Here is a 21465-nt window from a genome sequence, read left to right as displayed (position 1 = left end):
ATTTTATTTTGTTTAGAGGAAATTCATCCTATCATTTTTTTTTTAAGTTCATAACATGATCTGGGTAGATGAACTGCATTAACTCCCTGCCTTAGGTCTCTTGGAGCCAACTTCTTTACCATATATGAACCTGTGCCTGAATTGAGGGAGAAAAATACCTGGTGCACCTAAGAAGTCAACAGCAGCCAGCAGCATTTAACCACATCACCCACAGGCAGCATTTTTATAGAGAAAATCAGAATATAACAACCAGTTTCCTGCCTATTCTCTTCAAGGTCAACATGGAGCTATTTGGTAGCACTGTTTTAAGTGTTTAACTTACTTAAAGCTCCCTGTGCATTCTAACCAAGAGGAATTTTTCTTTAACTCAAGTATGATATGAAGTTGATAGTTTAAAAATACTAGGATGTTGCTGGGCACAATGGTACTCTTCTAGTCCTAGCTACTCAGGAAGTGGAGGCAGGAAGATCTCAAGTTCAAGGCCAGCATGGGCAACTTAGTAAGACCTTGAATTAAACTATAAAATAAAAAAATCTGAGGATATAGGTCAGTGGTACAGTACCCTGGCTTCAAATTCTGCAGTACTGCAAAAAAAAACACACACACACACACATATACACACTCACACATACACATATATATACTAGGCTGTTCCTTCTCCAAGTGAAGACTTCCAAAATTTGCAATGCAGCTGTCCTTAAAAATCACACTGCTGGGGCTGGGTATGTGGCTCAAGCGGTAGTGTGCTCGCCTGGCATGCGTGCGGCCCGGGTTCGATCCTCAGCACCACATACAAAGAAAGATGTTGTGTCCGCCAAAAACTAAAAAATAAATATTAAAATTCTCTCTCTCCCTCTCTCTCACACTGCTAAGTAATCTCTCTTCATTCCATAACTTTAAAAGCCATCCACATCCTGATGACTCCAGAAAAAATATGTATGTATGTATACATAATCTTAACCTCTGCTGTGAACTCCAGTGATGAATTTCTGAGCTGCCTACTCAATGACTCTACTAGGATGCCTAAGACATAACTCAGATTTAACATGCTAAACTTTAACTCCAATTTTTTTTTGGCAGTGCAAGGTATGGAACCCAGGGTCTTACACATGCTAGGCAAGTGCTTTGCCTCTGAGCTACATCCCCAGCCTTCCAGCCGTAACCCTAACTTTTGATCTACTCCCAAGATCTGTTCTTCCCTTTCAATAAATGTTAACCATAAATATATTTGGAATGCCTATTATATGTTGAACACTGCAAACAGCATGGTCACATCCCTCATGAAACTTGTGCTCTAGTACAAGGAGATAGATAACAATTCTTTCTATCAACCTACCCACCTATCTACTTATTTACTGCTAGCAATAAATACTGAAATGACATCAATAGCAGAGTACAGGAGAAAGGAAGTCCTGAGGGTTGGAGGACGCTGGTGGTTATTAATTGACATAGTAATCAAGTTATCAGAGATCATAATGAAGTGAGGAAGTAAGCCACGTGAATATCTGAAGAAACATGTTTTAGGCAGAGGAAACAGCAAGGCCCAAGGCTTTGAGTTGGCAGCATGCATGGCATATCTGAAAAATGAAAAAGGAAGTTAATGTGGCATAGTGGAATGGGTGAGGAGGAAAGAAATTAGAGATGAATTCAGAATGATAACAGGGCCAGGTCCCTTAAGACCACAGAGGCGTTTGTAAGGACGTTAGCTTTTATATCACTCACCCTATTGTCATTATTTTTCATCTGTCACATCTTAATCCAAAATGTCAATAAATCCTGTGGCATCTCCAAAATGTGACCCAAATACGGCCATCCCTCTCCATCAAGGTACCATCCATGGATTATCACTAGACTAGTGATAACCAATAGCCTCTTAACTGCCTACTTTCACTCTTGCCCCGGACCCCACTTCCCCACAAGACCTTTAAAAAGGCCAATCAGATCACATAGCAGGGGTCACTCCTCAAAAACACCCTCTTAAAACCTTTCATTTCCATCAGTGCAAAAGAAAAGTTCCTACAAAGGCCTCCAGAGCCTGCATGATCCCAGCTGTCCCTTGCTCCTCCCTCCCTTTACTTCTTATCACTCTTCCCCTCCCTCACTCCATTCCTTATGCACTAATATTCTCACTGTTCAGAAATGACATGGAGTTTCTACCTCAGAGCCTTGCGCCTGCTATTCTCTTAGCTTCACACTTATTTCTGCAGCTATTTCCATGACTTGCTTCCTCACTTATTTAGGTCTCTGCTAATATTACCTCCTCAAACACTTTTCCTACCTTATCTATAGTAGCTCCATCTGCCCATCCATTCTCTCCTACCCCCAATACTTTGCATTACTAATCTATTTAATTTTTCTTCATATACTATAATTCAACATACATTTAACTCTTTGGTTATCTGAGATCCACCTCCCTACTCTAGCTATAAGCTTCTTTAAAACAACATATACATGGTTATTTTGTTCACTGATATATTTTCCAATGTCCAAGACACAATATGGTATATAAAATACCTTTAGAAATAAAAAGGCAGATAAGTCTCAAATCTGAAGCAACTCACTTAAAGGGAGGGGAAACTCTTAGTCTTTATCAGTCTACCTAACACCACACAATGCTGAAACTCATTTTAACAGAATTTTCTTAAATAATAGAGTTTGTTTCTCCAGTTTCTTCAATGAAGGCCACAATTCAGGTTAATTATTAACATTTTATAAATCCCTACTATGTTCATCACATGCATAGGCTATATACTATTGGCCCATCTTTTCAAAACCAAAAATTATCAGCATGATACTTTTGTTTTAATTTACAATAAATTCTCTTTTGCTCAGACCTAACTAAAACCTTTCAAAGTTGATGTCAACCAAAAGTAAATTAACAAGATAACTTTTAATTGAGAGAAGTAGGATGGAACTATTTTTTTTTCATTCAGTAAACAAATAAAACACAGAGAACTACAAAAATAAAATAGAACCCTCAGCTTATCTGCACCTGTATTTGTACTCTCCTGAGATGACTCCACTCACCTTGTCAAAATGCTGCTGCAAAATGTTTTTCATCTGTACTCTTTCAGCACTCTCTGTTCCTGAACCAGAGTTCAGGCACCTTGAGAGAGTCCCAATTTCCTCTTCAGCATCCTCTCCAAGAAATATTCTTTCATCTAAATTCCCAACAGATAAAACATACTCCTCATAGGCCTTATTGATGGCTTTACTGTATGGAAAAAGAAAAAAACAACAAAATGTTCTCTCTCAAAGAATTGCCATTTCAGTTAATGTTTCAGGCCACTTAATTATTTCATTTTTTATTTACTAAAAGTTCTAATAATTTTTGAAAGTTAAATTTCATTTGAGATCACTGTTTATAAAAACTGAAGAGAATAAAACATAAGATTGCTACACTATGTGCATCCACTGCACAGGGAGTGTATCTCACTGACAGTTTCATAGTGTATACCCTGTGCCAATCTGCCTGGTAGATGCAACTCCTGGTGAAAAGCTTAGCTATCTTTCCCAGCTTTTATAGGAACCTCTGAAAACCTCAATATTTCCACATTGTCACTTTTCACCCATAAAGTTGCAAAAGCTTGATGTAACTAATCATTCAAAAAACAATTTTTTGGGCTGGGGATGTGGCTCAAGCGGTAGCGCGCTCGCCTGGCATGCGTGCAGCCCAGGTTCGATCCTCAGCACCACATACAAAGATGTTGTGTCCGCCGAAAACTAAAAAAATAAATAAGTATTAAAAAAAAAAAAAACCAAAACAATTTTCACTAAATTTAAAAACAGAATTTTTATTGCTTCCTATATTCTCTCATAAAACATTTTAAATTCCCAGAGTACAAAACAATAAAAACATCAAACTTTGAGGTTTCCTAAGTACACAATTTAAAATAAGATACTTTAACAGATGTACTCACAAACTCTCTCCAAAGTTCCCAGGTTCCAGAAACCCTGTAAGATTTTCTTCTTTTCCCTTGAGGAGCTATGATGAAAGAAGAGATTTTAAATTATTATATGAGTCAGGCACGGTGGCACACTCCTGTAATTCCAGTGGCTCAGGAGACTGAGACAGGAGAATCATGAATTTAAAGCCAGCCTCAGCAAAGGTGAGGTGCTGAGTAACTCAGTGAAACCCTGTCTCTAAATAATATATAAAATAGGGCTGGGGATGTGGCTCAGTGGTCGAGCACCCCTGAATTCAATCCCTGGTACCAAAAATAAGTAGGTGGGTAGATAAATTATCATACGAAATCAAGTCTTTCTCTAGAAAATAATTTCTTGTTATTTCTTTTTACTTACAAACCTTTTTCTCATAAAGTTTCCTAATATAGGGCTTCCAGAAATGTTCCTTTATTCCCTTTGCTTCCAAAACAAGACCATCATGTAAGGAACAGAGTTTCTCAATGACACAAGGTGGGTCAGAGGAAGGTTTAAAATCCTTAGTGTGAAAATCTTCACATAGGCCTGTGATGAAAGAATAAAATGGAGATATCAGTACTCACTAAATTAAATTTTAATAAGCCAAAATTCAGAATCTAATCAAGATCTGAATAGCATATGAATGTATAGTTAATAGTGTATATATTCCTAATTCAACTCTAAAAAAGTATATCACAACTTAAAAGATTTTATTTGGTTATCTATTTGGATATGATTAAAAATTAATTTATTGCTCTAAGACCTAAAAAAAAAAAAAATACAACTTTGCAAATAAGCTTACATTCAAACAAGAAACACCACTTCAAAAAAAATTACAGTTCAAGGATTATATACTTAGATTTAATTAGATTATTTATCATATTAATTTAGTTTATTCTTGTTGTAGGCTCAGCACAAGAGCAAAAAAAAAGAAGTTAAAGAAAAATAAAAGATTAAAAGAAAAAAATGGGGGAAGCAACCATTAAAAAAATATAAAAAGGAGCTATGGGTATAGTTCTGGGATGGAGCAAAGAGGCAGGCCCTGGTTCAATGCCCAGCATGAGGGGTAGTGGGTGAAGGAAAGAAGGAAAGGAGGGAGGAAGAAGGAAGAGGTAAGGAGAGAAAGAAAGAAAAAAGAGAGTTAAGAAAGAATGAGAGGGGCTGGGGTTGTGGCTCAGTGGTAGAGCAATTGCCTAGCATATATGAGGCCCTGGGTTCAGTCCTCAGCATCACATATAAATAAATAAAATAAAGGTATTCTGTCCACCTACAACTAAAAAAAAGTAAAACAGAGAATGAGAGAAAGGACAAAAAAGAATGTAGGTTGAGGGACTGGAGTTGTGTGGCTCAGTGGTAGAGTGCTCGCCTAGCATGTGTGAGGCCCTGGGTTCTATCCTCAGCACCACATAAAAATGAAATAAAGATATTGTGTCCACTTACAACTAAGTTGAAAAAAAAAAAAAAAGAATGTAGGTTGACTATTCCTTTTCCAAAATGCTTGGAAGTGTTTTAGATTTTGAAGTCTTCTGGATTTTAGAAAATCTGCATAGATGTTACCAGACAAGTATCCCTGATCCAAAAATGTAAAATCTGAAATGCTCCAAAATCTGAATTTACTTTTTATTTTTGTTAGTGCTGGAGATCAAAATCAGGGCCTTGTACATGGTAGGGAAGTGCTGTATCTACCCAGCCCTAAATATTAAACTTTTTGATCATCATGTCTGAACTCAGAAAGTGTCAAGATTTCAGATCACTTCAGATTTTGTATTTTCAGATTAGGGATGCTCAACCTATACAAGGAACATTAATTTACCAAATCAGGAGCAACTGAAGTAAGTAACTAGGCTAATTTAAAAAATCTCTGCTCCTGATAGACAAGGTAAAACTGTATCTGTAACCACTACAAAATTGACAACAACTCTCTAGAATCCTACTATGGTATTATTCAACTAAAAGTAGCTTATATATTAGTTACATAAATACTTTTTAATATATACTTTATAAATTACAGTTTGGATTCTGAACTGCGATTTCATAGAAATTATGTAAATTAAAGCACACTAAATGCATTGTCAAAATAATTAGTGGGTGGTACAATGGACTGAACCCAGGAGAGCTATCTCTCTGAACTATACCCCCAGCCCTTTTTAAAATTTTATTTTGAGACAGGACCTTACTGATTTACTGAGGCTGGCCTCAAACTTGTAATCCTATTAAGTCACTGGAAGTATAGGTATGTGCCACTGTGCCTGGCTCATTTTACTTATTTTAGAACCATAACTACTCTTATATAGCAAAAAATTGGAAAGAAGATTCTAACAGTAAATCCTTTTTCACCTCTACAGAGTGTGTGAGGTATAAACCCTTGCCAATGTTGAAAATAATACCAGCTTTAATGTCATCTTTGCTGAGTTTCTTTCTTTTTATAAAACTGTGCAATAAATATATATATTTTAATATTTTTATATGACAAATAAATATACAACATATGATATTTAACATGGGTAATCTTCTGTTACTCTGAATTTCTAAATGCCTTCTCCTTGTAGTACATATTTCAGAAACTTCTAAAGTTATCACTTAAGACTTGAAACTCTGTGATATCTCCAAAACAAAAAATGTCAAGAGAGCTTTGACCCTTTATCATATATGTCCTGGATAACTATTATGATGGAAGTTTTTTCAAATACTCATGGTCTCTGATGCTGGAAAATCTGTATTATGTATACAACCTCTAAGAGTAATAAACATAATGTAGAAATCTGGGTTGCCCAAGAATCTTTTAAATAAACACTTACCTTTAAAATTAGGATTCACTAGTTCTTTACGATTAGAGCACTGAAGGGCATTTCCATAAACTAAGTCCAAAGCACACAGAAGAAGGTGATAAGAATTGACCAAATCATCACTAATCATGGGGAAATTACCTACAGGATTATAGACAGTTATGGAATTAAATTAGCATCAACTTTACAATATTTTAAAAAATAATTTATTCCTTTATTTTAATGACACTATACAACATCATACAAAGTTGACTCAAGAATTATATTAAGTGTTTTGGGAAGTTCACATTTTGAGACATTACTCATATATTTTAATAAATTTCCTAGTGTTAAATGCAAACAAAAACCTTACTAAAAATGCCATGCATTCATTCAGTATTCATTAAATAAGCACTTACTAAATACTTAGTAGCTAACTAAATCTTAATATTATCATTAGATTTTGAAATTTCTGAAAAGAATTATAGGCTGAGCATAGTGGCACTTGGGTAAGGTGGCAAATGACCAGCTTCAGCAATTTAGCAAGGCCCTAAGTAACTTAAGGAGACTCTTTTTGAAAATAATAAAAAGGGCTGGCGATATGGTGATAAAGCACTCCTGGATTCAACTCCCAGTACCAAAAAGAAAAAAAAAGGAGAATTTATAAATTACCTCAAACTGTAAGAAACAATTTGACATGGATATTATTTAGAAATTATGACTCATAATCAATTTCTCATGTACATACTTTAAAACCATCAGAACTCCAATATAACATTTTAATACTTTTCTACATGATAGAAACTTACAGAAATTAATGCGACAGGGACTCAAAGATATTTAAATTACAGAGTTACTATCCAAGGTAACTGTTGGTGCTTGGTAACAAACACATAAGAAACTTAAACCTAAACTACAGAAGTGTGTCCTTGCAGCAGTGCTGTTTAAGTCTAATACTGAAAGCATATTATAGAGGCTGTTAAATTGTTTTATTATTCTCATAAATTAAGAAATATTTCTAGTAGTTTGGGTTTTTTTTGGCAACTTAAATTCTGTTCCTTTTTTGGTAAAATACTGTCATTATATGCTTCATATTGATTTTACCTTCTTTTAATATCAGATAAATTCAATGTAAATGGCTAATCTATCTGGAGAACTATTTCCAAACCTCAGCATTTCCATACTTAATACCTACCAATGCATGCATGTACACACACTGAGCTTCATTTCAGGTTTTCCTCTCCTTTCTCCCAAAGAAAGTTACCACTTACCTCAGCATATCAGGATATATGGTTCTTTTTTCATACAAATGGAAAAATTCAACAATTCAACTTAAATGAATTAAAAAGAAAAAAAATCTTCTGATGCCATATGGCAAATGATCATTAATGAATTAAATTCTATACTGATATATCCAAATGAACTTTCTTGGCTTTACAGAGTTTTAATATTAGACTTAATTCCTCATATATAAAACAGGAAGTGGCACCTACTGGTTTCAAGCTACAAAGCCCATCACACTGACAAGTCTAAACTTGCCACTCACATGTACTTGCCACAGGAAGAAAAACCACTAGTACTGTAATTTCTGACAAAAAGCTGAAATGCCCCTGAAGATCGGCTTCTAATTTAAATTCTAGGTCTGTTTCAATGTGACATTCTTTCTATTCCATACCCTGACCTTATAAATAAATCTCACCTTGTGAGATACTTTATATTTCAATCAAGAAAGAAAACAGCTAGTTGGAAAGCTGTTTAACCCATAGACTTGGCTAATTTATCAAGAATGAGAAGATTTGAGATTTCCTATAAAATAGGAAGTGGTACCAATTGGTTTTCTGACCACAAAATTCTTTGTGTGATGAGCCCAAACTGGCCACTGGTTTGTACTTAACCATATGAAGTCAACAAAGATAGCAAGCAAAAAGTTTCTTAGTTCAGGAATGAGAGAGTCTGGGATACTCATATGCTGCAGAAAAAGTCATCATGAAAAGTGTCTATAGAGGCCATCATCCTCCCAAATAAATCAAGAACTGAAGAAAACTAATTAAGCTGATTTCTGAGTAAAGATTCTCCTGCATCATAAAAGATCATAGTGCGGGTGGGGTGCATACCTGTAATCCCAGCTACTTGGGAGACTGAGGCAGGAAAATTGTGAGTTCAAGGACAGCCTGGGCAATATAGCCAGACTTTGTCTCAAAAAACAAAAACAAAAAACCCTAAACAAAAATAAACAACAACAACAACAAACCCACAGTGGTAGATTATAAAAGGACAAAGCTTTGGATCAAGTTGTTATAGACTGAATTAATAAGATTCAAACACTGAGTTATTTGAAGTGACAAAAAATATACCACTTCAGTTGATCAAGTGAGGACAACAAATATTATTTTAATAGTTTTTATGGTACCAAATACATTTATTCGTAAGTACAAACAAAACAGATAAAACTCCTGAAAATCAGACATACCTTCCCAATACAATCATCTGAAAAGATTACTATCATATATAATATCAGCCCCACAAGCTAAAACTTGTTGCAGCCATTATAAAAATGGTTTATAGACTCCTAACCCTTTATTTCACACCACAGATCATGTCACCTTTATCCTACTACAGAAAGCTGCCAGACTGATGCACAGCATATCGTTCACATTTGACAGAAGACAAGGCTTCTTTTGTATCAAGCACACAGCTCAAGGAAGTACGGATGTCTGTCACCTAACTAGAGAAGACCAGCTATAGCCAAACAAACCACATCTAGAGACAAATAGCATGACACATCCTTGCTAGAAGCTTTCATATTCAGCATGAAATCAGGAGCCAGGAGGTCTGGGTTCAAATTCTAGCTCTGTTCCTAATACCTAGTCTCTGGGCCTCAGTTGCCCAATTTTAAAGTGAGTAAATTGAGATACTTGATCTAATAATGAGGATCTCTTCTACAAAATCTCCCCTTATCCATGGTTTCACTGTCTGCAATTTCAGATATTAAGTCAACAGTGTGAAAATATTAAATGGAAAAGTTCCAGAAATAAACACTTTGTAAGTTTTAAATTGTGCACTGTTCTGAATAGTAAAATGAAATCTGTTTTGCTGTTCATTGCTCCACCCAGTGTATCCATGCAGTACACACTATCCATCCACTAGTAGTCTTCTTGGTTATCAGATCCATTGTCACAGTATAGCAGTTTTTCGTTCACCCTCATTTTACTTAATAATAACCTTAAAAAGCAAAAGTAGTAATGTCAGCAACCTAGATATGCCACAGGGAAGCCCTAAAGTGCTATCTTTAGGTAAAAAAGTGACAGTTCTTGACTTAATAAGGAAAAAAAATTGTATGCTGAAGTTGCTAAGATCTAAAGTACAATAGATATTTTGAGAGAGACCACATTCACATAACTCTTATATTCTATAATTGTTCTAATTTATTATGTTATTATTGTTAATCTCTTATGATACCTAATTTACAAATTAGACTTTATGTTGGTATGTATAAAAAAAGAACATGTAGGGAAGGGGCAGAGGATTAGCAATGATAATGGAATTTGATGGACATCATTATCCAAAGTACATGTATGAAGACATGAATTGGTGTGAAGATACTTTTATACAAACAGAGATATGAAAAATTGTGTTCTATATGTGTAGTAAGAATTGTGATGCATTCCATTCTAATGTATTTAAAAAATAAAAGCAATTTTAAGAAAAGAACATGAGATACAAAACCACGCATGGGTTCAAGCATCCACTTAGAGGTCTTGGAATGTATTCTCCACAGATAAAGGGGAACTACCTTATCTGTGAAAATCCTTCCAGTTCTATGATACTTTGTTTTTAACTTTATATTTTATTAGGCTATCTTATAGGCAAAGATATGCCACATAATATAAAAAAAAGCTATGTAACTAACCAGTTATATTTTCTTTTTTTTCCTTTAGATATCTAAGAATATTTCCTAAGTAGAAATACAGAAGTCTAAACATAATTCAGTGAATGTGGATCTTGAATAAGTGAAATGGGGTGATAAGAAAGGGAGAGAAAATAAACCTAACATAACATTTGGTTAAGTATATTTAGCTGATTAATATGCAGATAATAACTTGAACTACTCTAGGCTGGTCAGGCCCACTCAGCTGAATGACATGTCAAGAAAAATACAGTTCATAATAGAAAGTGTTTTCAGTTTGAAATTCAGAAGAACAGCTTTGGGTCCAAAAGATGTTGAGTAAGAACAAAATTAAAGGATTCTCCATTTCATAAGAGAAGATTTGGATGGTGTAAAGAATTACAAAAGACCCTTTTTTAAAAAAGGTGGTACAAAAAGAATCTGGGATTCAAATCCTTGAGAAAATTTTCAATGAGGATCTGTTCTTCCTAAGACATATTACAGGTTGATAAAATTAATATCTTAAAATTTAAATAAGCTACTTAATATGTAAGTAAATATTACTCTTTTCTTACCTTTTGCATATATAAAAAGCACCCAACAAAAATGGAAAATTTCAGACACGGTACAGGGCTGTCGCCTTTGGGGGAGGAAAAAAAGGTCATGAGACAACAGAAGAATTAGAAAAAGACATCCCAAATGACTACAAATTAGGTGTGAAACAAAACCCACAGTTAGAGGAGTGATAATACCAGATTCAGCTTCACAGGGAAAATGTGTAAGAAATTCTACCCCCAACCAAACACTGTGAGGAAATAACTGGGAGCCAAGGAAAGAGCTCATCTCAGAAAGAAAAATATCTGAAAGTTTTGAGGTCAAGATACAGGACTAGGATTGTGGCTCAGTGGCAGAGCGCTTGCCTAGCACATACGAGGCCTTGGGTTCGGTCCTCAGTACCACATAAAAATAAAATAAAGTTATTGTGTCCAAATACAACTCAAAATAAAATAAAATATTTTTTAAAAGATACATAGGGTAGAAAATAAAGTGAAAAACAGTAATCATCTTTATAACACCGTCATAGCTAATGTTGCTTCGAGACTCCTACAGGAGGTCGCGTATCCTCTGCCCCCACTCTCATAGCTGAGAATACATCTCCCTAAAAATATTCCCAGCTACGTCAAATCATAAACAGATCTTGTTAAGGTGAATTCTGGCCTTCCTACAAGCCCTTACACTTCCATTCATTGAAAGTACCTGTTATATTTTGCCAAGTTGTCTGATCAGATATGCTTTAAATCTGGCTTTCCAAAAAATCCTCTGCCAATGTTCAGACATCCCAAAAGCCTTATTATAACAGGGTGTCAAGAAGAGCAAAATACCCTGAAGATGATCAGGAGATTGGGTTTACTTCCAGTACCCCCATTAGCTGGGTACATTTCTCTCCCTGAGCATTAGTCCTCCATCTGTCAAAAGTTTATTCTACTTGGATATAATACTGTGTACTTAATTCAGCAATTCCACGAAAGAATTAAAAGTCAGTGATTTACTTTTAAAAGTAGCTTCCCTACCACAGTACATGATAAATTATTTCTAGCTTTGATTGTCCATCAAGATAAAATTCAAAATTTTTAGTTTAATATTCGAGCCGCTCTAAATTCTGGATTTGTAACTTAAAAACTCAGAAAAAAATCTGACTAACCTACTTGCTGCCAAATTTCCTCTTGCTTTGCTGCTTCTGTCTATTGTTTTTCCTCCACACAGAAGGCTATGCATTTTCTCCAAATTTACCTGTTAAAATCCTGCCCATCCTTTAAGACCTATTTCTAGTTAGTCCATTCCCAACTCACTCATCTAGATTTATTTTTGCTTCAGGAATCCTATATTCTACTATCTATTGCATTCTGGTGACTTTTGTAATAAGATGTATCACACAAACGGGAGTCTTTTTATCTGCCTCCTCACCTTGACAACACTGTAAATGCTCAAAAGACAGAAACTATGGGATTTTTTTGTGAATATCTGTGTCCTACATAAAACTTAACAAAGTACTTCCTTTAGGTAAGTGTTCAATAAATACTTGATGACAAACTTTCAAATTATAATGTGTGTGAGATGTAGCATACAGTTATAGTGAAGCACAGGGATTCTGCAATCAGACTACCTTAGTTTCAATAGTAACTTCACACTCATCAATTGTGTGAACTTGGCCAAATTACCTCCCAGAGGCTTATTTTCCCCATTTGTAACAATAATATCAACCTCATAAGATTGTCATGAAGATTAACTGAATGATATCTGTTTATGTTTTAGAAGAGTCCCTGCCCCCATAATAAATGCTCAGTAAGTGCTATACATTGTTAGTATTATTGTAAGCAGAAAATGATAATAAAAAGTATAGAGTGCTATAGGACTGGGGGAGGGTAGAGTACCTTAGTAGAGCCTGGGCAAGGTCCTGGGTTCAATGCCCAGCACCAGAAAAAAAAAAAAAAAGTGATATAAAAATTTTTAATAACCAAACAAGGTGGTACAATCCTATATTCCCATTTACTCAGGAGGCTGAGGCAGGAGGATCACAAGTTCAAGGTCAGCCTGGGCAACTTGGTGAGACTCTGACTCTAACAGAAAATAAGGGCTGAGATATAGCTCAATTGGTAGAGTGCTTGTCTTGCATGCACAAAGCCATGGGTTCAATCCCCAGCAACAAACACAAACACACACACACACACACACACACACACACAGAAAATAAAAGGGCAGGGGATGTAGCTCAGTGGTTGAATGCTCCTGGCTTCAATTGTGGTACCCCACCAAACACAAAATTTAAATTAATTTTATAGTTTTCTTTCTTTCTTTCTTTCTTTTTTTTTTTTTTTTTTTTGTGTGTGTGTGTGTGTGATACTGGGGATTGGGTCCAGGAGTACTCTACAACAGAGTCATATCCCTAGCCCTTTTTACTTCTTTGTTTTGAGACAGGGTCTCACTAAATTTCCAAGACTAGGCTTGAATGTGTAATCCTCCTGTCTCAGCCTCCAGAGTTTCTGAGATTACAGGCAGGCACCACAGTGCCAGCTATAATTTTCTTAAATAGAAACAGGTAGTATATATAGCCTAATAAATATCAAAACATGTGCAATATAAAATCAGTTTCTAGACACTCCAAAGAAAAAAGATATTCTATATCTTTCTATAAACAATCACACTGGCCTTGCTGAAACACAAAATAAAACTTGTGTCCAGGGTTGTGGCTCAGCAGTACAGTGCTCGCCTAGCACAGGCAAGGCCCTGAGTTTGATCCTCAGTACCACATAAAAATAAATAAATTTTTAAAAAATTATATCCAAAGTTTAAAATACTTAATTTGCAAATAGTCAATCTCCCAAACTTCAAGCAAACTAGAGCAGCTGCTTCCATATCAGTAGTGTCAACTATATAAAACTCTGGTTTCTGGGCTGAAGTTGTTGCTCAGCAGTAGGGTGCTTGCCTAGCATGTGACACATGGGTTCGATCCTCACCACCACATAAAAGTAAATAAACAAAATAAAGGTGTTGTGCCCATCTACAACTAAAAAACTTTTTTTAAAAATTGTGGTTTGTGGGCTGGGGATGTGGCTCAAGCGGTAGCGCGCTCGCCTGGCATGCGTGCGGCCCGGGTTCGATCCTCAGCACCACATACCAACAAAGATGTTGTGTCCGCCGAGAATTAAAAAATAAAATAAATATTAAAAATTCTCTCTCTCTCTCTCTCTCTCTCTCTCTCTCTCTCTCTCTCTCTCCTCTCTCACTCTCTCTTTAAAAAAAAAAAAAAAAAAAAAAAAAAAAAAAAATTGTGGTTTGTCATATTTTCCAAAGTTTGTACTTATTGTAAACATCCTTCATAGCTTGGGAAAACTTTTCCATAATGAGAAGCAAACATTATTCATTCCAGTCAAACATAACTCCTTTTCCTGCACTTTATCAACACTTTTCTAGTTCTATTTTAAACACAAATTTCCATTTCTATTTTATAGAAAATCTTTTGTCAAATTTGTATCCTCTGATTGCCCTTAGCTATAAGACAAAAGACAATGAGCCAGAATAAGTTACTGACTTTGCAGAGCTGATCAGAAAGCACAAATTCATAATAGTTTCAGTTCCCTCTAGCCTTCTTGAGTCCAGTTTCTGTACTCTGATAATAAATATCAAAATACATGGAGAAGTCATTTCAGGGGGTTATTTATTACTCAATTTGGCATAAAAATCAAATTAAAGAATAGTCTCTATAGTCAATAATAGAAAATATTACAGTCAATATGCAGTGTATACCAAGGACAGCCGATTGCTGAATACCCCAAATGTCTGATTTGTAGTCTGCATTTTTGGTTGATTAAATGAAAAGGGAAAGTTTATACCAACAAAGACCCCCATACATTTTGCAAAACGAAAGAAGTCAAACTCTTCATAACACACAATGAAAAGTAAAAACCATTATTAAAAGAAAACTCTTGGGAAAAAATTCTTTATGAAATCACATTTCTTTTTTAACACTAGCAAAATTAACAGAGGTATCAAAACTGTAACTCAGAAAGACAAACACTTATTCCCAAGAAATGGATATAAAAACCTACCTCTGTTTTCTTCCTCTCTGTTGACGAGGTTGTTCCTCTTGGGGATACTTAAAAATGTCTTGAAAAATAGGTTCATATTTCTTAAAAATTACAGCAGAAACAGTGAAGTTTCTTTCTAATCTCTCAGTACGTTCTCTGAAATGTGGGGGTAGGTTTGCCATGTCTTCCCATTTCTTCATCTTGTTAAAAAATTCAATTAAGCTGATAATAAAGATATGAATGAGGTAATTTCATGACTAACATAAAAAGTGAAGTATATTTATATCAATACAAACAGATAAAAGTAAACCAAAATTATTGTACTAAATTATATTACTTTTAGCTGGGTGCCGTGGAGCATGCCTGTAATCCCAGGCAAGGGGCGGGGGGATGGCTGAGGAAAGAGGAATCTGGGCAATTTAGTGGAGTTAAGCAACTTGGTGAGTCCCTGTCTCAAACAAACAAAAACCAAAAAGAAAAACAGTGGCTGGGGATGTAGCTCAATGGTAAAGTATCCCTGGGTAAATCCCCAATAACACAAAAAAAGAAAATAAAAAATAATATTATATTGTGACAGTAATATAAAGTCACAACTCATGTCTTTGACTAGCTTAATATCATACAGATTGGTTTATTACTCTGATCCTTACACCTGAGATTTTTTGTTTGTTTGTTTTTTGGTTTTGGCTTTTTTTTTTTTGGTACTGGGGATTGATCCCAGGGCCTCATGGATACTAGGCATACACTTTGCCACTGAGTTTCATACCTATACCTTTAAAAAATTTTTTTTTAGTTTGAGCCAGGTACAGTGGTGCACTCCTGTAATGTCAGCAGCTCAGTAGGTTGAGGCAGAAGACTGTGAATTCAAAGCCAGCCTCAGCAATTTATCAAGACCCTGTCTCTAAATAAAATATAAAAAAGGGCTGGGGATGTGGCTCAATGGTTAAGTGGCCCTAGGTTAAATCCCTGGTGCCAAAAAATCTCTTTCAATTTAGTTTTAAGACAAGATCTTGCTAAATTGCTCAGGCAGGTCTGAAAATTGAGATCCTCTTGACTAACTGGGATTACAGGGTTGTGTCATTGTATCTGGCTACCTGAGGTTTGCCTTTTAAATTATGAAATATTTTAAAATATAAAAAAATGAACAAGAGCTGGGGATTTGGCTCAAGTGGTAGCATGCTCGCCTGGCATGGTGCGGCCCGGGTTCGGTCCTCAGCACCACATACAAACAAAGATGTTGTATCCGCCGATAACTAAAAAATAAATATTAAAAAATTCTCTCTCTTAAAAATGAACAAGAGTAACATAACTAGCAAATACGTACCCAACTTCCAGGATTAACAAATATTAACATACTGAATAAATTTTGCCATGCTTACTTCAGATTTCTTTAAAAACTAAAAACACTACATAAATAGTCAAAATTCCCATTTGTACTCCTCATTTTAGTCCAATTCCCCTCCTTAGTCCTTCTTCCCGAAAGATAACCACACTGAAGCTACTCTGATTCCTACCTAAATATGTGGATCCATAAACTTAAGCACTTTTGCATGTGTTTCGTATTTTATATGTAAGGAATCATACATTAAGTAGCATTCTGCAACCTGATTTTCAACTCAATGCTTATGAAATTCATTAATGTTGATACAAACAGATTTAATCCATTCATTTAATTGCTAAAAACATTCCTACTCATGAACACACCATGACTTTTTGCATTCATTCCCTAACCAAGGGAAATTTAGGTTGTTTCTAATGTTTTATAACAAAAATGCTGTAATACCCATGTTTGTCCATGTGTTTAGTAATTTATTTAGGGACCATCCCAAGAAGCAGAGTCAGAGAACATACACCTTTGATTTTACTACCTGTTCCATGTATACACATTAAGACACAAGTCCTGTACATATAGTTATAAACAAAATACCATATGACTAATATTTTATTTGCCTTTTCAATCTGGAGTGTCTCCTAAAGTTCTTAATATCCTTATTTCGATTTCTCCACATTTTACACAATAACTTTCAAAAGTAAATTCTTCCACACAAGTGCCTAATACATATAATGCAAATATTTTCATTAAATTAATAAAATATAATGAGTACTAACTTTGAAGTGGTAAAGGAAAACCATGATCTGGTGTCCAAATTCAGCAATCCACATGCTCAGAGAATAATGGACAGAGAATTCTTTTTATCACTATGAATTATAAGTTTTTTTATTAGTTATACTTCAAACTAATATAATTACCTCTGCTCTGAACAGCGCAGGATTCTTGTTAAAGATACATAATTTCCTTCAACAGTCCCTTTGCTTACAGTTGGAACAGATTTTCTGCAAGCCACATATAAGGCACATGCTAACCAGTGAAGATCATTTCCCTGTAAAATAAAGTAGATTTTTAGCTAATGAACTATGTATATTTCAATACAAAAATTCTTATGTTTAAATTGAAAGAGTAGTTTATATGCTTATAGGACATTTTATTCTCAAAAAATGGTACTGTCCCACATGCTCTTCATAAAATGTGACACATTCTTCCATGAGTGGTGGGAGGTCAGTGTTTCCTCACCTTGAACCTGGGCATAGGTCTATGTCCCCTTAAATTGATTAACTGCCTCAACAAATAACACAGGTTGAAGTGATACCACTTAATCTTCCAGAACATGTGCTTGGGAGTCCTACACCAACATGTGAGAAGTCTGACTACCTTGAGTCACAATGCTGGGGAGAGACCATATGATGTGATCAGTCATATAGAGAGAGATGCCCAAAGAGCTCTCCAGCTGTGCCAGTCCTTAGCAGCTCAATCCTTAGCTGCTCTGCAGTGACTCAGGAGGCTGAAGCAGGACAACAAGTTTGTGGCTCCTAGGCAACTTAAATAACATAAAATTAAAAATAAAAAGGGCTGGGGATGTAGCTTAGTAGTAAAGCACCCTGAATTTAATCCCTAGAAACGAAGGGAAACACAGGAATAAAGCACAGAAAATATAAAAAATCAAAGAGCCAGGCACAGTGGCACATGCCTATAATCCCAGTGACTTGTGAGGCAGAGGCAGGAGGATTGCAAGTTTGAGACAAACTTCTGCAATTTGGTGAGGCCCTAAGATCTTAGCAAGATCTGTCTCAAAATAAAACATAAAAAATGGCTGGGAATATGGCTGAGTGGTTAAGTGACCCTGGGTTCAATTTCTGGTACCAAAAAATAAAAATTAAAAAAGGTAAAATTCTAAAACCAGTATTCTGTATTAAATATATCACAGAACTTTATTTTTTCATTGTACATTTACCTGAGATTCCCATCCCATGTTACCTTTCAGCATATCTGACTATAAGCTCCACAAGGGCAGGGAATTTTAGTTTTGTTCACCGATTTATTCCTAGCACCTAGAATACTGTGGCAAGTAGTAATGGGTACTAAAGAAATTTTTGGTACATGAACAAATATTCATGCATTTATTAGGTGCTCTGGGCCAAGAAGAGATTAAAGTCTCACTGATCAAAAAAAAATCGAGTAACCAAACATGTTTTCAAAATTAATTTACTAAGCCTGGTGTGGTGGCACATGTCTGTAATCCCAGCTGTGGGGAGGTTGAGGCAGAAGGATCTCAAGTTTGAGGCCAGACTGAGCAATTTAGCAAGACCAAGTCTCAAAACAATTAACAAAAAAAAAAAAAAAAAGGAGCTAGGGATGAAGCTCTTTAGGAAACCCCTTGCTTAGCATTTGCAAGGTCCTGGGATCAAGTCCCAGTACCAAAAATAATAACAATTCACTAACATCTGTTGCTAAGGTAACACTAGACTTAACATGACAATCTTTATGAGTTGCAATACCTAAACTGTATGGTGACAATGCTTGTTCTAAGTTATAGGAATATCTTAAGGGTAAAATTAGAGCTTGTTTGGAGGCATGTATGTCCTTCAAACAAACAAACAAAAAGTCTACTAGGAAAGCACCCAGAGAAGTAGCCTCTTCAGCCACATCACCTCAATATACTTCAGTAAACTCTGAAGCAGTATGCATGATGGGCCACACGTTACCTTAGTTAACCTTAAAGACAGTTCTGTGGGGTAGGTATAAATATCTCTAGTTTACATATAACAAAATTGAGTTTTCCGGTGGTCAAGTAATTTGTTCAAAGTCACCCAGGTCTGTCAGGTTCTAAAGTCATCATTACTGCCTTTTTCTGTAGAAATAGCAATGGGGCGAGGGAATTAGTGATCGCATTGAAATTCTACTAATATAAGATCTTTTTTTTTTTTTTTTAAGCAGTCAACAGAAAGACACATACGCAAAAGCAGCATGTCACAGTTAAATCATACCTTGGTAGCAGGCCTTCGTATTTGGAGCCTATCTGCCCTACTCTTTCCACAAGCTACACGTAAAACTACTCGAGAAAATCGAACGGCCTCACGTTTGAATGCCACACACACAGGCAAACAGCCGACAAACAATCCGGACTTCCGTGTCACTTCCCATTGGCCCATGAAGGGGAGGCGCCTACAGAGTTGACAGCCACTGGCTAGGAGGGCTATTTTTCTCATATGCAAGCCTCGTCTGAAGAAAGGGACAAAACACGTCCGCATCACGGCGACAACCACCCTGATCCTCAAGGTAGTCGCCGTCCTGATTCTTAGCAACAACTGGGGGCGTCTATCTAGGTCCGGACAGGCAGAAAGCCCATTTCATTTGGCCGGAGGAAGAGTTGCCTTAATTGGTTTACACGTCCATAAACACAGCCCGAAACTTAACGACTCAAAAGTCTGCAACACCTGGGCAGAGGTAATCAGGTAGAGCCGAAATTGAAAACAAATGGAGTAGAAGCCTCGAGACCCGAGCACTCCGATCCGGCCCATCGCTGCGCTAGCACGAGTCTCGCCCACTCTTCCCACGGTCTGGACAACGACACCTGTTCGTTCGACCACCTTGGTGGGTGGGAGATTAGATGATTACACAGGCAACCCCCCCCCTTTTTTTTTGTAATCGTGACCCTAGCGCATCTCAACCTGGTTGTGCAATTTTGGGGACAAAGGTGTACCCCGTCCTAAACACAAGAGCGGCGAGAAAGAGTTCACCTCCAGAGCAGCGAGAGCCCTTTAAACGCCGGTTTGCAGTACTACGGTGCGCAGAGAGGAACACTCGCTCTCCGGGCGCCGCAGACCCGGGCGCCCCGAGACCCGGGGTCGGCCGGGGGTCCCTGCCGGGCGCCCGACACCCACTGGGAAGGCAACCCATCCCCGCGGCGGGGCGCGCCGACTAGGCCCAGGAAGCCCCTCGCCTCCTCCCCCGAGCGTACCTCCAGAGTGTAGCTCTCGCTCATGCTCCGGTAGCTGTCCCAGGCCTCGGCCCGCGCCGCCTCATCCATGTTGAGGCGGCTACACAGCTCGTCGAACCGCTGCTGGATCTGAGGGGTTGGCGACCCAGCCGGCTGCGCGGCGTCCTCTGCCTCACCGTCGTCGTCCTCCTCTTCATCAGAGCCTGCAGCAACTGGAGGAGGAGGTGGGGGCGGCGGCGACTGGTCGCCACCGGACGGCATAGCGCACCCCTGGACAGCTGGTCCTCAGGTGAGGTGAAGGCCAGGGCCCGTAGCCATTCAAACAGCACAGCGCCCGCCCGTCAGTCGCCCGTCAGTCGCCCGTACCGCGACTGCGTCGCCGCCACCGGCGCTTGACCTCTTGAAGGCACCCGTAGTATTGAGCATGGCCCGCTGGGAAATGTAGTCCAAACCGAAAACTCAAGGGGGCCAAAAACTATGAAGAAAAAGATCAGCTTGTGTTGATTTTGGGGGATGAAATACAAGCTACTTTTTCGTATATTAAGTATATTCCCATCGTGAGACCATTCAGAAGCTGTTCTGAAGATAAAAAAGTACAAGAAACATGGACAGGAGAAGATTCATCCAAACTGTTCCCAGAAATACTTCCTTATCATCTGGATGTCCTTGTCCAAAATGTAACAGGAAGAGCTTATCACCTAAATTCAAACCTCAGCCCTGCTTGTAATTTCTATTTCTTTCCTATGTTTTAGTGTTATGTGAGCCTTTCAAGTAATTATTTGATTTTTTTAAATGCAGTAATTCTCCATCCCCTCCCCAACATGACAAATTTACATTCACTGTGACTTAGGTGTACTATCCTCAACCACCCAATTGGCGTAACTTTATTTCCTTTTAATTTTTATTATTTTACTTTCTATTTTTACATTTTAGTGGACTTGAATCACTTTATTTCCAATCTTCTTTTTTCCACTTAAAGTTTTTAAATTGCCAGTCCTCTTTATTATTGGGTATAGTATAAAGCATTTTCA

General features: G+C 36.9%; 1 protein-coding gene across 5 annotated transcripts in view; it reads right to left on the bottom strand.

Moving 5' to 3' along the window:
* The window catches only part of RBL2 (RB transcriptional corepressor like 2), a 68930-nt gene extending 47824 nt beyond the window's left edge, over nucleotides 1-21106 (bottom strand). For 4 of the 5 annotated variants that reach the window (XR_014019699.1, XM_081274799.1, XM_081274798.1 and 1 more), the window contains exons 1-8: nucleotides 19482-20598; nucleotides 17409-17539; nucleotides 15180-15380; nucleotides 11148-11212; nucleotides 6720-6848; nucleotides 4307-4467; nucleotides 3921-3985; nucleotides 3028-3214 (exon numbers count right to left, since the gene is read on the bottom strand). Coding sequence is in view for 4 of the 5 variants with exons in the window: in XM_081274799.1 (XP_081130925.1) it covers nucleotides 3028-3214; nucleotides 3921-3985; nucleotides 4307-4467; nucleotides 6720-6848; nucleotides 11148-11212; nucleotides 15180-15380; nucleotides 17409-17539; nucleotides 19482-19745 (1203 nt within the window). In the remaining variant the exon portion in view is untranslated. Of the gene's footprint in view, nucleotides 1-3027; nucleotides 3215-3920; nucleotides 3986-4306; nucleotides 4468-6719; nucleotides 6849-11147; nucleotides 11213-15179; nucleotides 15381-17408; nucleotides 17540-19481 lie in introns of all 5 variants that reach the window. The other variant, XM_081274800.1, reaches the window with a different exon arrangement.
* Between the last annotated feature and the right edge of the window lie 359 nt (nucleotides 21107-21465).

This window comes from Spermophilus citellus (genome assembly GCF_964194105.1).
Source record: "Spermophilus citellus genome assembly, chromosome: 18".
Taxonomy (NCBI): Eukaryota; Metazoa; Chordata; class Mammalia; order Rodentia; family Sciuridae; genus Spermophilus; species Spermophilus citellus.
This window is presented reverse-complemented; position numbering and strand designations above follow the sequence as displayed.